At 41.6% G+C, this 20,639-nt stretch overlaps 1 protein-coding gene across 1 annotated transcript in view; it reads left to right on the forward strand.

The window, feature by feature from the left end:
* LOC128233965 (uncharacterized) overlaps positions 1-19,047 on the forward strand; it is a 34,037-nt gene extending 14,990 nt beyond the window's left edge. The window contains 6 exon segments of the mRNA XM_052947867.1: positions 8,826-8,940; positions 11,950-12,589; positions 13,015-13,173; positions 13,474-14,135; positions 14,138-14,466; positions 15,262-19,047. Of these exon segments, the coding sequence (XP_052803827.1) occupies positions 12,032-12,589; positions 13,015-13,173; positions 13,474-14,135; positions 14,138-14,466; positions 15,262-17,765 (4,212 nt within the window). The 5' untranslated portion in view covers positions 8,826-8,940; positions 11,950-12,031 and the 3' untranslated portion in view covers positions 17,766-19,047.
* Positions 19,048-20,639: the final 1,592 nt, after the last annotated feature.

A 20,639-nucleotide genomic window follows, 5' to 3' on the forward strand; every position in this document is an offset into this window, starting at 1 on the left:
CTCATATAGGCTAAGTAGCACTACAACAGGTGTCTGACTCATATATGCTTAGTAGCACTACGACAGGCGTCTAAGTAGAACTACGACAGGCGTCTGACTCATATAGGCTAAGAAGCACTACGACAGGCGTCTGAATCATATAGGCTAAGAAGCACTACCACAGGCGTCTGACTCATATAGGCTAAGAAGCACTACCACAGGCGTCTGACTCATATAGGCTAAGTAGCACTACGACAGGCGTCTGACCCATATAGGCTAAGTAGCACTATGACAGGCGTCTGACTCATATAGGCTAAGTAGCACTATGACAGGCGTCTGACTCATATAGGCTAAGTAGCACTACGACAGGCGTCTGACTCATATAGGCTAAGTAGCACTACGACAGGCGTCTGACTCATATAGGCTAAGTAGCACTACGACAGTCGCCTAACTCATATAAGCTAAGTAGCACTACGACAGGCGTCTGACTCATATAGGCTTAGTAGCTCTTCAACAGGCGTCTGACTCATAAAGTTTAAGTAGCACTATGTACAACAGGCGTCTGACTCATATAGGCTAAGTAGCACTACGACAGGCGTCTGACTCATATAGGCTAAGTAGCACTACGACAGGCGTCTGACCCATATAGGCTAAGTTGCACTACGACTGGCGTCTGACCAATATAGGCTAAGTAGCACTATGACAGGCGTCTGACCCATATAGGCTAAGTAGCACTATGACAGGCGTCTGACTCATATAGGCTAAGAAGCACTACGACAGGCGTCTGCCCTTATCGGCTAAGTAGCACTACGACAGGCATCTGCCCCATATAGGCTAAGTTACAGCACTACGACAGGCATTTGACTCATATAGGCTATGTAGCACTATGACAGGCGTCTGACTCATATAGGCTAAGAAGCACTACGACAGGTGTCTGACGCATACAGGCTAAGAAGCACTACGACAGGCATCTGACTCATATAGGCTTAGTAGCACTACGACAGGCGTCTGACTCATATAGGCTTAGTAGCACTACGACAGACGTCTGACTCATATAGGCTAAGTAGCACTACGACAGGCGTCTGAGTAGCACTACAACAGGCGTCTGACTCCTATAGGCTAAGTAGCACTACAACAGGCGTCTGACTCATATAGGCTTAGTAGAACTATGACAGGCGTCTGACTCATATAGGCTAAGTAGCACTATGACAGGCGTCTGACCCATATAGGCTAAGTAGCACTACGACAGGCGTCTGACCCATATAGGCTAAGTAGCACTACGACAGGCGTCTGCCCATATTGGCTAAGTAGCACTACGACAGGCGTCTGACTCATATAGGCTAAGTAGCACTACGACAGGCGTCTGACTCATATAGGCTAAGTAGCACTACGACAGGCGTCTGACTCATATAGGCTATGCAGCACTATGATAGGCGTCTGACTCATATAGGCTAAGAAGCACTACGACAGGCGTCTGACCCATATAGGCTAACAAGTACTACGACAGGCGTCTGACTCATATAGGCTTAGTAGCACTACGACAGGCGTCTGACTCATAGAGTAGCACTACGACAGGCGTCTGACTCATATAGGCTAAGTAGCACTACGACAGGCGTCTGACTCTTAAAGGCTAAGTAGCACTACGGCAGGCGTCTGACTCATATATAGGCTAAGTAGCACTACAACAGGCGTCTGACTCATAAAGGCTAAGTAGCACTACGACAGGCGTCTGACTCATAGAGGCTAAGTGGCAATACAGCAGGCGTCTGACTCACATAGGCTAAGTAGCACTACGACAGGCGTCTGACCCATATAGGCTAAGTAGCACTACAACAGGCGTCTGACTCACTTAGTCTAAGTAGCACTACAACAGGCGTCTGACTCACATAGGCTTAGGAGCACTTCGACAGGCGTCTGACTCACATAGACTTAGTAGCACTATGTACAACAGGCGTCTGACTCATATAGGCTAAGTAGCACTACGACAGGCGTCTGACTCACATAGGCTTAGTAGCACTTCGACAGGCGTCTGACTCACATAGACTAAGTAGCACTATGTACAACAGGCGTCTGACTGATATAGGCTAAGTAGCACTACGACAGGCGTCTGACTCAAATAGGCTAAGTAGCACTACGACAGGCGTCTGACCCATATAGGCTAAGTAGCACTACGACAGGCGTCTGACCAATATAGGCTAAGTAGCACTATGACAGGCGTCTGAGCCATATAGGCTAAGTAGCACTACAACAGGCGTCTGACTCATATAGGCTAAGTAGCACTACGACAGGCGTCTGCCCATATCGGCTAAGTAGCACTACGACAGGCGTCTGCCTCATATAGGCTGTGTAGCACTAAAACAGGCTTCTGACTCATATAGGCTATGTAGCACTATGACAGGCGTCTGACTCATATAGGCTAAGAAGCACTACGACAGGCGTCTGACCCATATAGGCTAAGAAGCACTACGACAGGCGTCTGACTCATATAGGCTTAGTAGCACTACGACAGGCGTCTGACTCATATAGGCTAAGGAGCACTACGACAGGCGTCTGAGTAGCACTACGACAGGCGTCTGACTCCTATAGGCTTAGTAGCACTACAACAGGCGTCTGACTCATAAAGGCTAAGTAGCACTATGACAGGCGTCTGACTCATATAGGCTAAGTAGCACTACAACAAGCATCTGACTCATATAGGCTAAGAAGCACTACGACAGGCGTCTGACTCATATAGGCTAAGTAGCACTACGGCAGGCGTCTGACTCATATATAGGCTAAGTAGCACTACAACAGGCGTCTGTCTCATAAAGGCTAAGTAGCACTACGACAGGCGTCTGACTCATAAAGGCTAAATGGCACTACAACAGGCGTCTGACTCACATAGGCTAAGTAGCACTACGACAGGCGTCTGACCCATATTGTCTAAGTAGCACTACGACAGGCGTCTGACCCATATTGTCTAAGTAGCACTACGACAGGCGTATGACTCATATAGGCTAAGTAGCACTACGGCAGGCGTCTGACTCATATATAGGCTAAGTAGCACTACGACAGGCGTCTGACTCATATAGGCTAAGTAGCACTACGACAGGCGTCTGACTCATATAGGCTAAGGAGCACTACGACAGGCGTCTGAGTAGCACTACGACAGGCGTCTGACTCCTATAGGCTTAGTAGCACTACAACAGGCGTCTGACTCATATAGGCTTAGTAGCACTATGACAGGCGTCTGACTCATATAGGCTAAGTAGCACTACAACAAGCATCTGACTCATATAGTCTAAGTAGCACTACGACAGGCGTCTGACTCATATAGGCTAAGTAGCACTACGGCAGGCGTCTGACTCATATATAGGCTAAGTAGCACTACAACAGGCGTCTGACTCATAAAGGCTAAGTAGCACTACGACAGGCGTCTGACTCATAAAGGCTAAGTGGCACTACAACAGGCGTCTGACTCACATAGGCTAAGTAGCACTACGACAGGCGTCTGACCCATATTGTCTAAGTAGCACTACGACAGGCGTCTGACTCATATAGGCTAAGTAGCACTACGGCAGGCGTCTGACTCATATATAGGCTAAGTAGCACTACGACAGGCGTCTGACTCATATAGGCTAAGTAGCACTACGACAGGCGTCTGACTCATAGAGGCTAAGTGGCACTACAACAGGCGTCTGACTCACATAGGCTAAGTAGCACTACGACAGGCGTCTGACTCATATAGTCTAAGTAGCACTACGACAGGCGTCTGACTCATATAGGCTAAATAGCACTACGGCAGGCGTCTGACTCATATATAGGCTAAGTAGCACTACAACAGGCGTCTGACTCATAAAGGCTAAGTAGCACTACGTCAGGCGTCTGACTCATAGAGGCTAAATGGCACTACAACAGGCGTCTGACTCACATAGGCTGAGTAGCACTACGACAGGCGTCTGACCCATATAGGCTAAGTAGCACTACAACAGGCGTCTGACTCACATAGTCTAAGTAGCACTACAAGAGGCGTCTGACTCACATAGGCTTAGTAGCACTTCGACAGGCGTCTGACTCACATAGACTAAGTAGCACTATGTACAACAGGCGTCTGACTCATATAGGCTAAGTAGCACTACGACAGGCGTCTGACTCACATAGGCTTAGTAGCACTTCGACAGGCGTCTGACTCACATAGACTAAGTAGCACTATGTACAACAGGCGTCTGACTGATATAGGCTAAGTAGCACTACGACAGGCGTCTGACTCATATAGGCTAAGTAGCACTACGACAGGCGTCTGACCCATATAGGCTAAGTAGCACTACGACAGGCGTCTGACCAATATAGGCTAAGTAGCACTATGATAGGCGTCTGAGCCATATAGGCTAAGTAGCACTACGACAGGCGTCTGACTCATATAGGCTAAGTAGCACTACGACAGGCGTCTGCCCATATCGGCTAAGTAGCACTACGACAGGCGTCTGCCCCATATAGGTTGTGTAGCACTACGACAGGCTTCTGACTCATATAGGCTATGTAGCACTTTGACAGGCGTCTGACTCATATAGGCTAAGAAGCACTACGACAGGCGTCTGACTCATATAGGCTTAGTAGCACTACGACAGGCTTCTGACTCATATAGGCTAAATAGCACTACGACAGGCGTCTGACTCATATAGGCTAAGTAGCACTACGACAGGCGTCTGAGTAGCACTACGACAGGCGTCTGACTCCTATAGGCTTAGTAGCACTACAACAGGCGTCTGACTCATATAGGCTTAGTAGCACTATGACAGGCGTCTGACTCATATAGGCTAAGTAGCACTACAACAGGCGTCTGACTCATATAGGCTAAGTAGCACTACAACAGGTGTCTGACTCATATAGGCTTAGTAGCACTACGACAGGCGTCTAAGTAGAACTACGACAGGCGTCTGACTCATATAGGCTAAGGAGCACTACCACAGGCGTCTGACTCATATAGGCTAAGAAGCACTACGACAGGCGTCTGACTCATATAGGCTAAGTAGCACTAAGACAGGCGTCTGACTCATATAGGCTAAGTAGCACTACGACAGGCGTCTGACTCATATAGGCTATGTAGCACTACGACAGGCGTCTGACTCATATAGGCTTAGTAGCACTACGACATGCGTCTGACTCATATAGGCTAAGTAGCACTACGAATGGCGTCTGATTCATTTTGGCTAAGTAGCACTACGACAGGCGTCTGACTCATATAGGCTAAGTAGCACTACGACAGGCGTCTGACTCATATAGGCTAAGTAGCACTACGACAGGCGTCTGACTCATATAGGCTAAGTAGCACTACGACAGGCGTCTGACTCATATATAGGCTAAGTAGCACTACAACAGGCGTCTGACTCACATAGGCTAAGTAGCACTACGACAGTCGTCTGACTCACATAGGCTAAGTAGCACTACGACAGTCGTCTGACTCATATAGTCTAAGTAGCACTACGACAGGCGTCTGACTCATATAGGCTAAGTAGCACTCCGGCAGGCGTCTGACTCATATATAGGCTAAGTAGCACTACAACAGGCGTCTGACTCATAAAGTCTAAGTAGCACTACGACAGGCGTCTGACTCATAGAGGCTAAGTGGCACTACAACAGGCGTCTGACTCACATAGGCTGAGTAGCACTACGACAGGCGTCTGAGCCATATAGGCTAAGTAGCACTACAACAGGCGTCTGACTCACATAGTCTAAGTAGCACTACAAGAGGCGTCTGACTCACATAGGCTTAGTAGCACTTCGACAGGCGTCTGACTCACATAGACTAAGTAGCACTATGTACAACAGGCGTCTGACTCATATAGGCTAAGTAGCACTACGACAGGCGTCTGACTCACATAGGCTTAGTAGCACTTCGACAGGTGTCTGACTCACATAGACTAAGTAGCACTATGTACAACAGGCGTCTGACTGATATAGGCTAAGTAGCACTACGACAGGCGTCTGACTCAAATAGGCTAAGTAGCACTACGACAGGCGTCTGACCCATATAGGCTAAGTAGCACTACGACAGGCGTCTGACCAATATAGGCTAAGTAGCACTATGACAGGCGTCTGAGCCATATAGGCTAAGTAGCACTACGACAGGCGTCTGACTCATATAGGCTAAGTAGCACTACGACAGGCGTCTGCCCATATCGGCTAAGTAGCACTACGACAGGCGTCTGCCCCATATAGGTTGTGTAGCACTACGACAGGCTAATGACTCATATAGGCTATGTAGCACTATGACAGGCGTCTGACTCATATAGGCTAAGAAGCACTACGACAGGCGTCTGACCCATATAGGCTAAGAAGCACTACGACAGGCGTCTGACTCATATAGGCTTAGTAGCACTACGACAGGCGTCTGACTCATATAGGCTAAGTAGCACTACGACAGGCGTCTGACTCATATAGGCTAAGGAGCACTACGACAGGCGTCTGAGTAGCACTACGACAGGCGTCTGACTCCTATAGGCTTAGTAGCACTACGACAGGCGTCTGACTCATATAGGCTTAGTAGCACTATGACAGGCGTCTGACTCATATAGGCCTAGTAGCACTACAACAGGCATCTGACTCATATAGGCTTAGAAGCACTAAACAGGCGTCTGACTCATATAGGCTAAGTAGCACTACAACAGGTGTCTGACTCATATAGGCTTAGTAGCACTACGACAGGCGTCTAAGTAGAACTACGACAGGCGTCTAAGTAGAACTACGACAGGCGTCTGACTCATATAGGCTAAGGAGCACTACCACAGGCGTCTGACTCATATAGGCTAAGAAGCACTACGACAGGCGTCTGACTCATATAGGCTAAGTAGCACTACGACAGGCGTCTGACTCATATAGGCTAAGTAGCACTACGACAGGCGTCTGACTCATATAGGCTATGTAGCACTACGACAGGCGTCTGACTCATATAGGCTTAGTAGCACTACGACAGACGTCTGACTCATATAGGCTAAGTAGCACTACGACAGGCGTCTGATTCATTTAGGCTAAGTAGCACTACGACAGGCGTCTGACTCATATAGGCTAAGTTGCACTACGACAGGCGTCTGACTCATATAGGCTAAGTAGCACTACGACAGGCGTCTGACTCATATAGGCTTAGTAGCACTACGACAGGCGTCTGACTCATATAGGCTAAGTAGCACTACGACAGGCGTCTGACTCATATAGGCTAAGTAGCACTACGACAGGCGTCTGACTCATATAGGCTAAGTAGCACTACGACAGGCGTCTGACTCATATAGGCTATATAGCACTATGACTGGCGTCTGACTCATATAGGCTAAGTAGCACTACGACAGGCGTCTGACTCAAATAGGCTAAGTAGCACTACGACAGGCGTCTGACTCATATAGGCTAAGTAGCACTACGACAGGCGTCTGACTCATATAGGCTTAGTAGCACTACGACAGGCGTCTGACTCATATAGGCTAAGTAGCACTACGACAGACGTCTGACTCATATAGGCTAAGTAGCACTACGACAGGCGTCTGCCCATATAGGCTAAGTAGCACTACGACAGGCGTCTGCCCATATTGGCTAAGTAGCACTACGACAGGCGTCTGACTCATATAGGCTAAGTAGCACTACGACAGGCGTCTGACTCATATAGGCTGAGTAGCCCTTTCTTAAACCGTTAGTAATGCTTTTAGCCATTAAACATTAAGTTTCGAAAGTATGAAAATCTGCGATCTGATCTTTTGTCAGCAGTCTTTTATCACTGGTTTGCAGATATTTACTCAAAAATTTGCTCATTCCAGCACTACAAAAGTAAAAACGGTAAATCTGTGAGAGTGCAGCTTTAAAGCTGTTTTAAAAGGATAATGAGCATAAACCATGTGCAATAAGAAAGTCAAGATGTTTTAAATATAAATGCTTCAAGTTCTTTATGGATCCCAGACATATACCCCATAACCAATTAAGCCCAAAGTTGAAACAACTTGACTTTTTGGCCCATTTACAGGGGGAGATCCAGAAAATGACATAAGAGTGGGCGTTACACAGAAACGCAACCTTTTGACATACGCTCCTACCTCAGAACCGTAAATATATGACGTAAACTATTTGCAAGGGGGTTTGAGGTTACTCCTTCAAGAAAATGTTAACAATATGTGGTAGGAAATGGTGCGTTTTTGTCGTATTTTGTTACTTTTTTCTCCCATATTGAAATAAACAACAACAGTAAACCAGGACTAATTAAGAGGTGGGCGCGCTAGGTGCACCCCTTCATAATCCGCTTGTAGTTTGAAATACCAAAATGGCATATGTATATTACATCTTCATTGTATCTAATACAAAGTGTTTACTTAGTTTATGATCTTGCAGTGTCGGAGCTTTTGGAGGGATTTTGTCACATTTATGTGACAATTCTGTTCATCCTGTTTCAATTACAATTCAAAATACAATTTATTGTTATTGCTTCCAACCATAACGAAAATATTCATAATTTATATATTCTGATTGACATGATTTTATTTTATTGATGATTTTCTGACATACATTTGTAAGTAATGCAATGAAAACTACATTGACAGGCCCAGTGGTCAAGGTCAAGGTCAAGGTCAGGCTAATTACTAATTGCTAATGCCTAATGAACATTGAATGAGAGAGTTACATTTTACACATCCCAAATAAGGGATGAATATGTGTTGAGACGAAAATTGCATCGCAATATTTCCATCGCGTATCGCGATACAAATTTTTAGTAGCAAAAATGAACTTGTGAATAATGTTCTAAAATTCATGCCTATTTTCTTATAATTTTGTTTTAGACAATGGATATTAATGATTGAATACTATTTATTTGTGTTTGAATAACTTTTCAGCTCGACTGGCTTAAAGAAAATGAGGGCGATACTACACACCATTGGCGTTGACGTCAAACCTTGGTTAAGGGTTCGAGTCAGTATCTGATATTGAAACGAAACTCATAGTTCAGCCGTAAGCTTATACATTTCAGTTAAATTTTTGCTTGTTAGCACATATAATTTATCTCAGCAACAATTCGATGCATTGCATTGAAACTTTACAGGATGGTTTTCAAACATCCATCCTACCTAAAAATGCACTTTTACTCCCAGATAAGATTTACCACAATCACAAATTTCGTTTTAATATTCCAAAAAGGATGAATAATTGTCGAAAACAATGGTTCAGATAAAGGATACCGAGTATAATTTGAAAGAAATGAGCATAAAACACAGTATTTCTACCATGTGAGACTATAGTAAAACATAGTAAATCTTTTAGCATTCACAAATCATTTAATATTTGTGCGTTTTCAGCTATTAAATGCACGGTTACAATCTTGTTATCAGTAATTAATATTTTCCATAAATGCATTATTTAGTAAGTAGTTAAAGGTGTATTAGTCAAATTATGGCCAATCATTGCCAACTTTGGAGCTTATCTGGGTAACGGCGGTTTTTATCGATGTCTCCTCTCAGTGCAATAGAAGTGTTAAGATACGCTATTTTAGCACTTACTTATCTCTCGGACGCATGGCAAGAGTCAGGCAGATAAGAAATACAAAATCGATATAGCTATAGGCAGTGGCGGTTCCAGGACTTTCTATATCGGGAGGGGGGCACAACTAATTATAAACATATCAAACATTTTTGAATGCATTGTTTAAATCATAATGACATGGAATTAACATTTGTCTTCATTGTCAATAATGTTTGGCAGATCAATTGAATTAAACAGATAGCATTTACTGATCTTAGATAAACCTTTCAAAAAATAACAAGGATAGCTAGCCGTTTTGGGGAATCGAACCAGGGTCGACGGATCAATAGGCTAAGTCGTTAACCACTCGTCCACATGAGACACACAAAATGCCGTAGAATAAATGCTATATAAACCTACAGTATATTGATTGCACTCAACGATACTGTAGGTACTTCGGATGTCATTGTTATTTAAGATAACTGAAGGAAAAACAAATCCAAAAAGGGTTTCAAATAATTTATAATGTATTAATTTACAAAGGCTCCAGCATAATTCCGAGAACTAGACGATGATAAAGGCCAAAATGAGACATTCCAAGGCGGCAACGTTTTGAATTTAAACTTTTGTTAAATGCACGTCATAAACACACATCTCTTGTTGACACACAATGACATTATTAAAAGCAATGACGAACATGTGCACATGTTAACAGTTTAAAACAACTTATATTTCTGGTATATGATTTATTCTGAAAACAGTAAACTTACGAGTATACCCGCAGCCATATTTATCTACTTTTGATCAGCTGTCTGTGTAAAATCCTGTGCCGATTTTTTTAATCGAATGTTTGGGCCCTGATATCATTTTCAAGAGAGTTTTTCGTTTCGTATACTATATTATACTCGATAATCAGGTTCAATCGTTTATCATTCTCATTCATCAGAGGTTCGATCGTTATAAAATCTAACGTCACTCAGGTGAAAGGTACGTAACTCTGGTAAACGAGAATGTCGTTTATTTGCTCAAATGCTTATATAAAATTTAAATTTTGACAAAACAACTTATTTGTACATTTAAATCAATATAGATATGCCAAAAAACATTATTGCCGGCCCGGGGGGTGGGGGTGGCATGGGCCCTCTGTGCCCCCCAATAGACCCGCCACTGATAGGCACTATCGCTTCACCGGATTTCTCCGAACTTGGCAATGTTCATATTCGACTGGATGTTATGGTTATTATATGTAAGCACACATACGTCATTGTCCCAGCAAATACTTCATGTATTACAACTACACTTAAGATATGTTTCCCCAATCATGCAACATGCATATTTTATCAAGATGAATATCTTTATTTGACATATTAAGGATTAAAATCGACATGTTGCATTTAATCGGGGTATGGTATGCAATTGGGGTGTTCAAAATGGGTGGAGTCCGAAACATCGAAAGGTTTTTTTTTCAACATTTCAAAACACATCAGTGAATCTGGTTGACAAAAAGAATTAAAATGCATTAACATTACATTCTTTAAATAAAACAAGATGCTATAGTAGATTTATAAGTATCTATCATGTGTTTCCGGTACAGATGGAAAAATCCGACCCGAGGGCACGCGCGTAAGCGGCTAACGCGGCTTGCCAAATTACGGACCACGAAGCGTGCCCGAGGGTCGGATTTTCTATCCGCACCGGAAACACATGATAGATACCTATAATCAACTATATGGATATCTAATGTTTTCATGCATATCTTAAAATATCAACTTGTGGAGAAAATGACGTATAACACGCAAGTTTGTACATTTCACCAAAATGCACGTGCGACGTTGTTTGCTGACTTGATGAAGCGCATTTTTTACGATTATTAATTTTCAATTATAATTTAAAGTCCTGCATACTTAAATATTTGATTCAATTGGCATAATATACTTTCCATGAACCATACTATAAAAATTGCGTTGTTACGCGTGACACATCTTACATTTGGGGTGTAAGACGGTTTTTTCCAGCACTGGTCACATGACTGGCAAACCACGTCCGGCATTCGGAACGCCTCGGCCATTTGTATCGAAAACAACCTCGGATGTATTTGGACGGTTTACCTCCTCAGAAATAGATACGTTTAAGTCCGCTGCAAGTATATCGCGTAGTAATTTAATTTAGCAGTTAAACTTAAAGACTTAATTCGCAGTAATTTTAAGTAGGTGTACAATAGTTTGCAATAATACACTTCACTGGCAATCAATTTCAACTTAGATCAATAAATAAATACAAGTTAAAACACTTCATTTAATTAATGATGTAATTTAAAAAAAAATACGAACTACTTCAACTAATATACGGCATATATCCGAGGTTATTTTCGATAAAAATGGCCGAGGAGTTCCGAATGACGTCCGGTATATATCTGTTAAGTAAATTTACTGCATGAACATATTTCATTATTTCGCTTCAACAAAACACACTCTATTTTTTATTGTATCTTGTAACCTTCAGGTAATTCCAGCGATTCCTGCAACATCAGACCGTGTGGAGTCAGATTGACTTCACTAACGTGTCAGCACGCGTTTAGAACAAAATGGCTTCGTACAAAGAGATCCTTAAGGAAAAGGATAACCAGAACTGGCTAAAAGGATCCCTCGCCCTCAGGATCACCAAGGCCGGACTACGAGGCCTCGTTGAAGGGGAATCGCATCGCGTTCATCAAAATATCCACTATTCAGTCCTCCATGCCAGGCACCTCGCTGCTGGAACAACATGCAGCCTTTGTCTGACAGAACATGTCTTGCCTTGTCCAACAAAAGGACTCTGCTCACATCCGCGCAACTGCAAGTACCACAACACTCCATTTAAGATACACCGACCTTGCCCCTCACAGATTTGTGATGACTTTCGGGATGAAATATGCGCTGTCCACAGATATAGTGGACCGTCCTGGAAGAATACCAAAGCCAACCAATGGTGTACGAACCATTGGCAAGTAGCCAAATGTTTTATGCCACCTGACGGCTATCACGATGTGACGTCGTACGACGAGTCAGACTTCAATGGTATCATTAGCGTTATGATCAACTGTACGGAGTTCCAACGTAGATTGTCGTTCCCTATCGGCAACCAACCCAACCCATTATCTGAGGTAATTTATACGCGCGATATTTCTGCCAGTGAATTAAAATAAGCATATTCTATAAGAATTTTGGCTAAAGGAAATCTGGCCTTTGACTGTAATTTGCATTATATAAGATGCACTAGTACAAGTACGAATATTATTTTACGATGTTTTTGTTTGATGCAGATATGGTTTGTGTGTTAACGCTTAAAGAAGCAAAATGATTAGAATTAATAGAAATCTTATCTATGATGCTTTATATTTGGACCATTATTATATATACATGAAGAAAGCACTTTATCAAACACAAACTACATAATATTACCTATGAATGTGGGCTGTGACCCCTTTTTGTCAATGGGAACATATAATAGTTTTACACAACCATCTTGAATATTCGGTTTTTATTACATATTATAATTACTATTTTTTAACATATTTTTCCATTTTAGGCACGTGTGATAGGCCGCAATATTCGCCATTCCACGGATCTGAAGTTGACAGACACAGACTTAGCTCACTACTTCACCACTCTGAATACTCTTCTGACAGACTCTACATTTCTGGCCAGTGACATGGATGCCCAGCAAGCTGTTCTTAAACTGCAACAGGTTAATGCGTGTGTTTATTTGACACACAGAGCTCAACAAGGTTTTTGAAAAAGTTAAAATGCTCTTTATTGAATTGTTTATTTGTCCGAAAAGCAAATATACACGATATATTAAAATACATTATTCTTTAAAATAGTTCTGTCATTACTTAACCTACTATTTAATAGTTCTATATAACAGCTTGTCAAGTAAGCATATATTGACGCATTGTTATAGAGGATAGTTTTAAATAAGGTATTGAGCTGTAATGTTATTTTTTTCAAATGCATAAGGTTTAAATACCAATACTCTGGTTTACAGCTTGAAAAAGGCACCCTTCCAATAACGACTGAAGAAGTACGTGAACTACTAGAAGAAGCTAGAGCGACGGTAGAAGCTGGCATAGAATCTGGCAAACGTCAGTTAGCGGAGACTGCGGAAACAGGGAAGAAAGATCTAGAAGGCGTTGTGCTGCAGGGTAAGACTGCCATAGAATCAGGAACACGTCAGTTAGTGGAAACTGCGGAAACAGGAAAGACAGATATAGAAGGCGTTGTCTTGCAGGGTAAGACTGCCATGGAAGCTGGAACACGTCAGTTAGCGGAGACTGCGGAAACAGGAAAGAAAGATATAGAATGCGTTGTGTCACAGAGTAAAACTGTCATAGAATCTGGCAAACGTCTGTTAGCGGAGACTGCGGAAACAGGGAAGAAAGATATAGAAGGCGTTGTGTTGCAGGGTAAGACTGCCATAGAATCAGGAACACGTCAGTTAGTGGAGACTGCGGAAACAGGAAAGAAAGATATAGAAGGCGTTGTGTTGCAGGGGAAGCGTCAATTAGAAGATGCAACAAAAACAGGACATAGCGAGCTGAAAGGCGTTGTGCTGCAGGGTAAAACTGCCATAGAATCAGGAACACGTCAGTTAGTGGAGACTGCGGAAACAGGAAAGAAAGATATAGAAGGCGTTGTGTTGAGGGTAAGACTGCCATGGAAGCTGGAACACGTCAGTTAGTGGAGACTGCGGAAACAGGAAAGAAAGATATAGAAGGCGTTGTGTCACTGGGGAAGCTTCAATTCGAAGATGCAATGAAAACAGCGAAAAGCAATCTAGAAGTTGTTGTGACGCAGGGGAAGCTTCATTTAGAAGATGCAATGGCAACAGCTAGGGTAGTCACGGAGAGAGGGAAACTCGAGATTGAAGACGCAGTGGCAAAGAGTAGAGACACTGTTCAAGTTGGTAAACGCGAGCTGGAGGAGGCCTTGCAGAAGATGAAAGCTCTTTCTACCCTGTCAGAGGCGGAACAAAGAGAAGGTAATTGTCTGATACTAAAGAAAAAATTAAAACCGAACAAGCAGGAGTAATATATGTACTTCGATAATGTTATACAGATTGACATTTACTCGATCTGTATTTAAGGACAGATTGCTTAAAATCTGCAGCTAAGCATTTCCGCTTGGCTCGAACTTTCCGATTCTCGAGGTTTTTAAGCCGATCCATGTGAGTTCGAACCAACGGGTTTCGACTATATCTCGGTAAGTTTTTTTTTATAGTCGAAACCCGTTGGCTAGAACTCACATGGATCGGCTTAAAAACCTCGAGACTCGGAGAGTTCGAGATAAAGAAAGCGTTGTTAAAAAATCCAAAAAGAGACTACGCAGCCATAAATAGAGCATAGTAAATAATGTTATCTGTTTCTCCAATAAGAAGAATTACACAATGTTGTGGTTGGTGGTTACAGACTTCACAATAACATGGTACAGCTCAGCATATTTTCTACTATGTTTAACTATTTAAATATCTATAGTTTCGTTTTTATTTAGAAACCATCTTTATTTTAAAGAATGTCCAGTATTTAAGGTATGTTGTTAATGATCAAGTCAAAGTCATTTAACTGCCATTGGCGGCGTTTGGTGGTCTAATCACGCTCAGTGATAGTTCTGGTTTTCCCAGGTTAATTTCCGTTAGTTACAGAAAATGTGGTAAATATTTACACCTGTAGTAGTTTGTATCATTTATCAACATTTACTTCCAGTGCAACGTGAGTATGTAGCGAGAATGCACATGCATGCTATTTGTAATATATATACATACTTAAACTATTTACAGATCTACGTCGACGGCTAATCAAGTACTATCAGAAGCAGCTCAACAGCGCACCAATATCGCCCCTGCTGTCGGACAAGGACGAGAGGCTGGACAAGTTTTACGTCCCTCCGAAGATCGAGAAGAAAGACCACAGAAGACTTGGACACGATCAACAACACGCTGGTTCGCCTATTTCCTCTTACAAACAGATCTTCAGTAAAGATAAGGGATTGTCCAATACAGTTTTCGTTGTGGGCGAGGCAGGCATGGGAAAGTCCTCATTCTCCGCTATGTGCACCATAAAATGGGCTGCACAGTTCTTTGTATCGATGAAAGACTCTGTAGAAAAGGGTTTAGATCAAGAAAGAGAGGAGAATACTTCCTTTGAACGGCCGCTATTGAACAAAAAGGGTTTAGATCAGAAAGGAGTGACGAACTTGATTCCAAGGTTTCTACCTAGCTATGGCGTAATAGTAAAATATAATGTTCAAAGAGAATTTCTAGAATTATACCATTCATTGTCTGGTGATGATCGATCGTATGTAAGCTCACATACGGAGGAATTTTGTGAATTATTATCACAGCCAAGGTATGACCTTCTTCAAGATGAGGTCACTCTTAAAGACTTTGAGTTTATGTTTCACATAAAACTGAGAGATTGCTGTGAATCCTGTGAACTGTCAGACATGATTCGAGATCAGCTGGTCAACATTATTTACCGTCCAAAGGAGAGGGCCGCTGGCTACGACACTATGATAAGTGTGTTGTCAAACCGAAAGTGCGTCGTCATAGCAGATGGGCTGGATGAATGGTCGCATCCTACTGAAACAAAGTGTTCATGTTCGTTAGAAGACAAAGTTATCCCGCATTTATCGCAAACGTTAGATGCAGCTGTGTTGATTACATCGAGACCTTGGCGATTGCCCCAAAACCGCGTTAAAGACACCAAAATAGGCAAATACCTAGAAATAAAGGGAGTAGCTAGCACATCGCTATTAATTCAGAAAACGCTGGTTTGCCTTAATGAAAAAGTAGCAGACAAGAGAATATGTATTGGTTTTATCCGATTTGTTGCCAGAAGAAGACTGGCGCGTCTACTCTCAGTCCCTATCAGTGTACTGCTGCTAGTTTGCCTGTGGTTTGAGGGAAGACATGAACCAATTTCTTTGTGTGACATGTACGCATACATGTTGGACATGATGCTTGGGAGAAAATCGCTTCCTGTGCTTAGTGTTTCGCTCGAACGCACTCCGTTGCTACAATGTTTCAAGCAAACTAAACATGTACGAAACTACTACAATATCGTATTGAAGCTGGCTAAGCTTGCATTCGAGAAGTTGTTTTCGGGGGACCGAAAGTCATCCCTGGTGTTTCAAAATGTTGACTGTTTGACATCAGAGGAGCTCCTGATCGCTCTGAAATCTGGTATCATGCGGGAAACAAAGTCGCAATCTTTAATAAGAAAATCGTCGAGTTTCTCATTTATCCACAAAACTGTACAGGAATTCATTGCTGCAGTTCACATTGCTCACCATACCGAGGATATTCAAAGAGTAATAAAGCCAGATTTTCAAGAAGAAATAAAGTCTTTATCTTCAAATTACCAATTAGACAGTTTAAAATCTGATGTATCGCAGGTTTTTATCTACATGTGCGGTCTAAACAGTAAAGTTGCACAAGATATGTCTGCTATGATGTCAACTGCTGTAATCGAACAACGTGACATAGCTAACTATATGGGCAGATTGGTGTACAGCTATTGGTGTAACACAGTACAACTAACACTCTGTGCTGGTTATAGAGAGGCAGAAGCCAACAATGTACAGAATATTCAACTGGAACTAATGCAACTTTATATTAATGGTATGACTAGGGATTTGACAACCTTAAAGACCTTGATATCGATGAACAAGTCTCCGTTACGTCATATAACTATCAACGGACACGAGAAAGAGATCAGCGAGGAGGAGCTCCAGGAAGTGTTCATCAGCTCAAAGGACACCCTTACCCATGTGGAAATACGTAGACGTGCTGGACAGTATGACCTTTCTGCGTGTTGTCGTCTACAATATTTGACAATATATGGGTTCGAAACATCCAATATCACGATTAATACGCATAGTTTAGTTGAGTTGACGGTAGTTTATGTTACGGAAAAGGTTGAAAGAAGTATCGTACAGTCATTAGAACAAAAATGTGAGCAATTAATGAAGTTTACCATTTGGCGTATCAAGAACATTAGCTTATTTTGTAAGACACTTCCCCAGCTGAATCATTTAAAACAAATAAAGATCATGAATACAACCCTCGGTGATCACCCACTACTCCTCCCACCCTCTGTCAATGATGTTCACCTGATCGAGGTGACAATGTCCGCGCGGTGCTTGAGGGAGCTGGTAGAGAGGGTGGAGAAATACTCTCACACTGTGAATTGCTGTATTGACAAGTGCACTGTGGAACCGATCAAGGATTATGAAGACATCAAACGGAACACTCAATCGAGTAAAAACATTACGTTTTGTTGATGCTGAATTATTTGTATTTGGTAATATTCATTGATTCTAAAGAAATGGGATAATTGTTAATCAAGTGAGATAACAGTTTCATGCCGCATCCACAAGTGAAATGTGATCATTGTATAGTATGCTTAACATTTTGTGTTATTTGGTATTTTACGGCATAAGTGCAGTGAAGTCTTGATGACTTCAAACCACAACGGAAATGACGTCATTGACAAGCTTTGTGCGCCCGTTGGTTGGACTAACCCTGCAGTACGGTCAAAGAAATCCATTGTATAATACTGTGTGACGCTGTTAAACTATGAATAATTTCATAAAGAATGAAATATTCAACCTGATAAGCAAAGTATTCAGTGTTTTACATAATGTCAACTAAAGACCGTTTTAAGGGTTTTTCTCCCTATATTTTAAAGACGCACAATCTAGGTTGATGCAATTTATTGTTAACTTTAATGCTTTGAAGTGTTTAACTCATTTGACTTAAATGACCAAAACAATTAAAAGCCTTTATGATTTAGATACAGCTAACATATTAGCAACATGTAGGCGCTTTCGTATCTGGAAATTTGTGGCCACGTAGCCATTAATTGTTTGTTTTAATAATGGATTTATTTACTTCTTTTTTAAGGGGGGGGGGGGGGGGGGTGTAAAGAGGAGTCATATTTGATTCACGTACATTTCGATAAGTTAACATAACTAAAAGATACTGGGACTGGTACTGTGTACATTCAGGATATGTGTGGTAACATTTCGATAAGTTAACGTAACTAAAAGATACTGGGACTGGTACTGTGTACATTTAGGATATGTGTGGTAACATTTAGATAAATTAATGAATATTTCTATAATTTCTAAAGCAGTGAAAACATCTTGTAGTTCTCATATGAAAAAAATCTTTCTTATTTTATTATATATATATGATATATATCTGTGTGGTAACATTTAGATAAATGAATGAATATTACTATTATATAATCAATTGAAAACATTGAAAATTTACTTCAGCTGCTTCTGTAATAGGGGCCCTGTTGTTCTTCTAATATTCCTATCAATATAGTACTGTATGTTCATTTATACCATTGTATTTTTGCTGATGTTGATTATATAATCATATGAATTTTGTTTTAAATATCATAAATGCTTTATTTTTATGATAAATACCATACAACTTATTATATACAACTTATTATTTTTGCATATATATAATGCTCCATTTGAATTTTGAATATTGCCTTTTCTATTTGTATATAAGATGCATATCTCCTTCAAGGACAAAATAAAGATATTGAATTGAGTTGAATTGAAAGTAAACATTTTTCTTAATTCGACCATGAACATCGACTTAAGTAAAGAAATGACTTAAGATGTATTCGTATATGAATACCACTGGCTAAGTTTGTTTTACCACTCCCCTTATAAACTGGAATAACATATACTTTCCCTTATTCATCCAAAGCATGTGTCACACTTATATATTGGGGATCGAACCCAAAACCTCTAGAGTGAGAAGCGGACACCTATACCACTTGACCACTCTCACCCTTCTCACAATATACCACATTGGGGATCGGACCCAAAACCTCTACAGTGAGAAGCGGACACCTAAACCACTTGACCGCTCTCACTCTTCTCACAATATACCACATTGGGGATCGGACCCAAAACCTCTACAGTGAGAAGCGAACACCTAAACCACTTGACCGCTCTCACTCTTCTCACAATATACCACATTGGGGATCGGACCCAAAACCTCTACAGTGAGAAGCGGACACCTAAACCACTTGACCGCTCTCACTCTTCTCACAATATACCACATTGGGGATCGGACCCAAAACCTCTACAGTGAGAAGCGGACAAATCAGAATAAGATAATTAGGATAGCAGATACATCTCTGGTCGTGTGATACACCATATAAGAATATTAACAGAACGAGGAAACGATCGACGCTTAGGATGACCAGCTTATCCGCCCAGAGGACCGCGCCAAGGTTCGCCTTGAAAAGTCGAAATTCGGAGACGCCTCCCAACATCTTTCAGACAGAAAGCTAGGAATTAAATCACTAATGAATGTTCTGTCAATTTTAAAATAGTTTGAGATGTCCCCTCTTTTCATGGTTTCTTGAGTCATTGACATGATTATTGATAACATATGGTCACAAGAATTATTTGTTCGCAAGTTAGAACGTTTCGTGGCCGGACAGCCTCTCAGACGAGACGTTGTCTGCTATAAATGCGGGGGCACCGGGCACTTTGCAAACGGCTGTGTAGCACCCTTCATATGAAGCAGGGAATCAGACTCATGGTCCGAAGCGAACCGTGAGAAAGTCATGGCTTATGAGGATTTCTTCACCATTCGTGCATATGACTTCAGTTACATTCTTGAGCTATTCATGTTTAAGAAAGAGAAAGATATTTATCTTCAAGGTAAAAATACTCAGTATTATATTCGGTACAACGAAGTTAACAAGCAAGGCTTTGGTTGCACGGGTTGATTGCACAAAACATTGATTTCAGTTGACAGGTAAAACCTATTTTGAGACAATCCCTTAGATTCGGTTTGAACCGGATTATAGATAAGACCGTGGGAAAATGGTCGAATCCATTAATGTTACAGGGGCGCCAGGATTTGGCAAAAGCTTTATCCACTGTTAATATTTGATTATTATACACACATATTTGATCTCTGTTTCTAAATTTGCTGATTAATTGTTAGATTAGTTTTTAGAACGTTGATTTGTACGCAATTGTCTTAATTTTACAGTGGAAGTGTAATCGAGTTACCTAGGCAAAAAGTAGTTGTCTGTTTTGATAGAATGCTCAATGTAATTTATTAACGATGTTACAGACATATTTGAAACTTAAACCTGGAATGATAGTGAG

This window comes from Mya arenaria, chromosome 5 (assembly GCF_026914265.1).
Source record: "Mya arenaria isolate MELC-2E11 chromosome 5, ASM2691426v1".
NCBI classification, from domain to species: Eukaryota; Metazoa; Mollusca; class Bivalvia; order Myida; family Myidae; genus Mya; species Mya arenaria.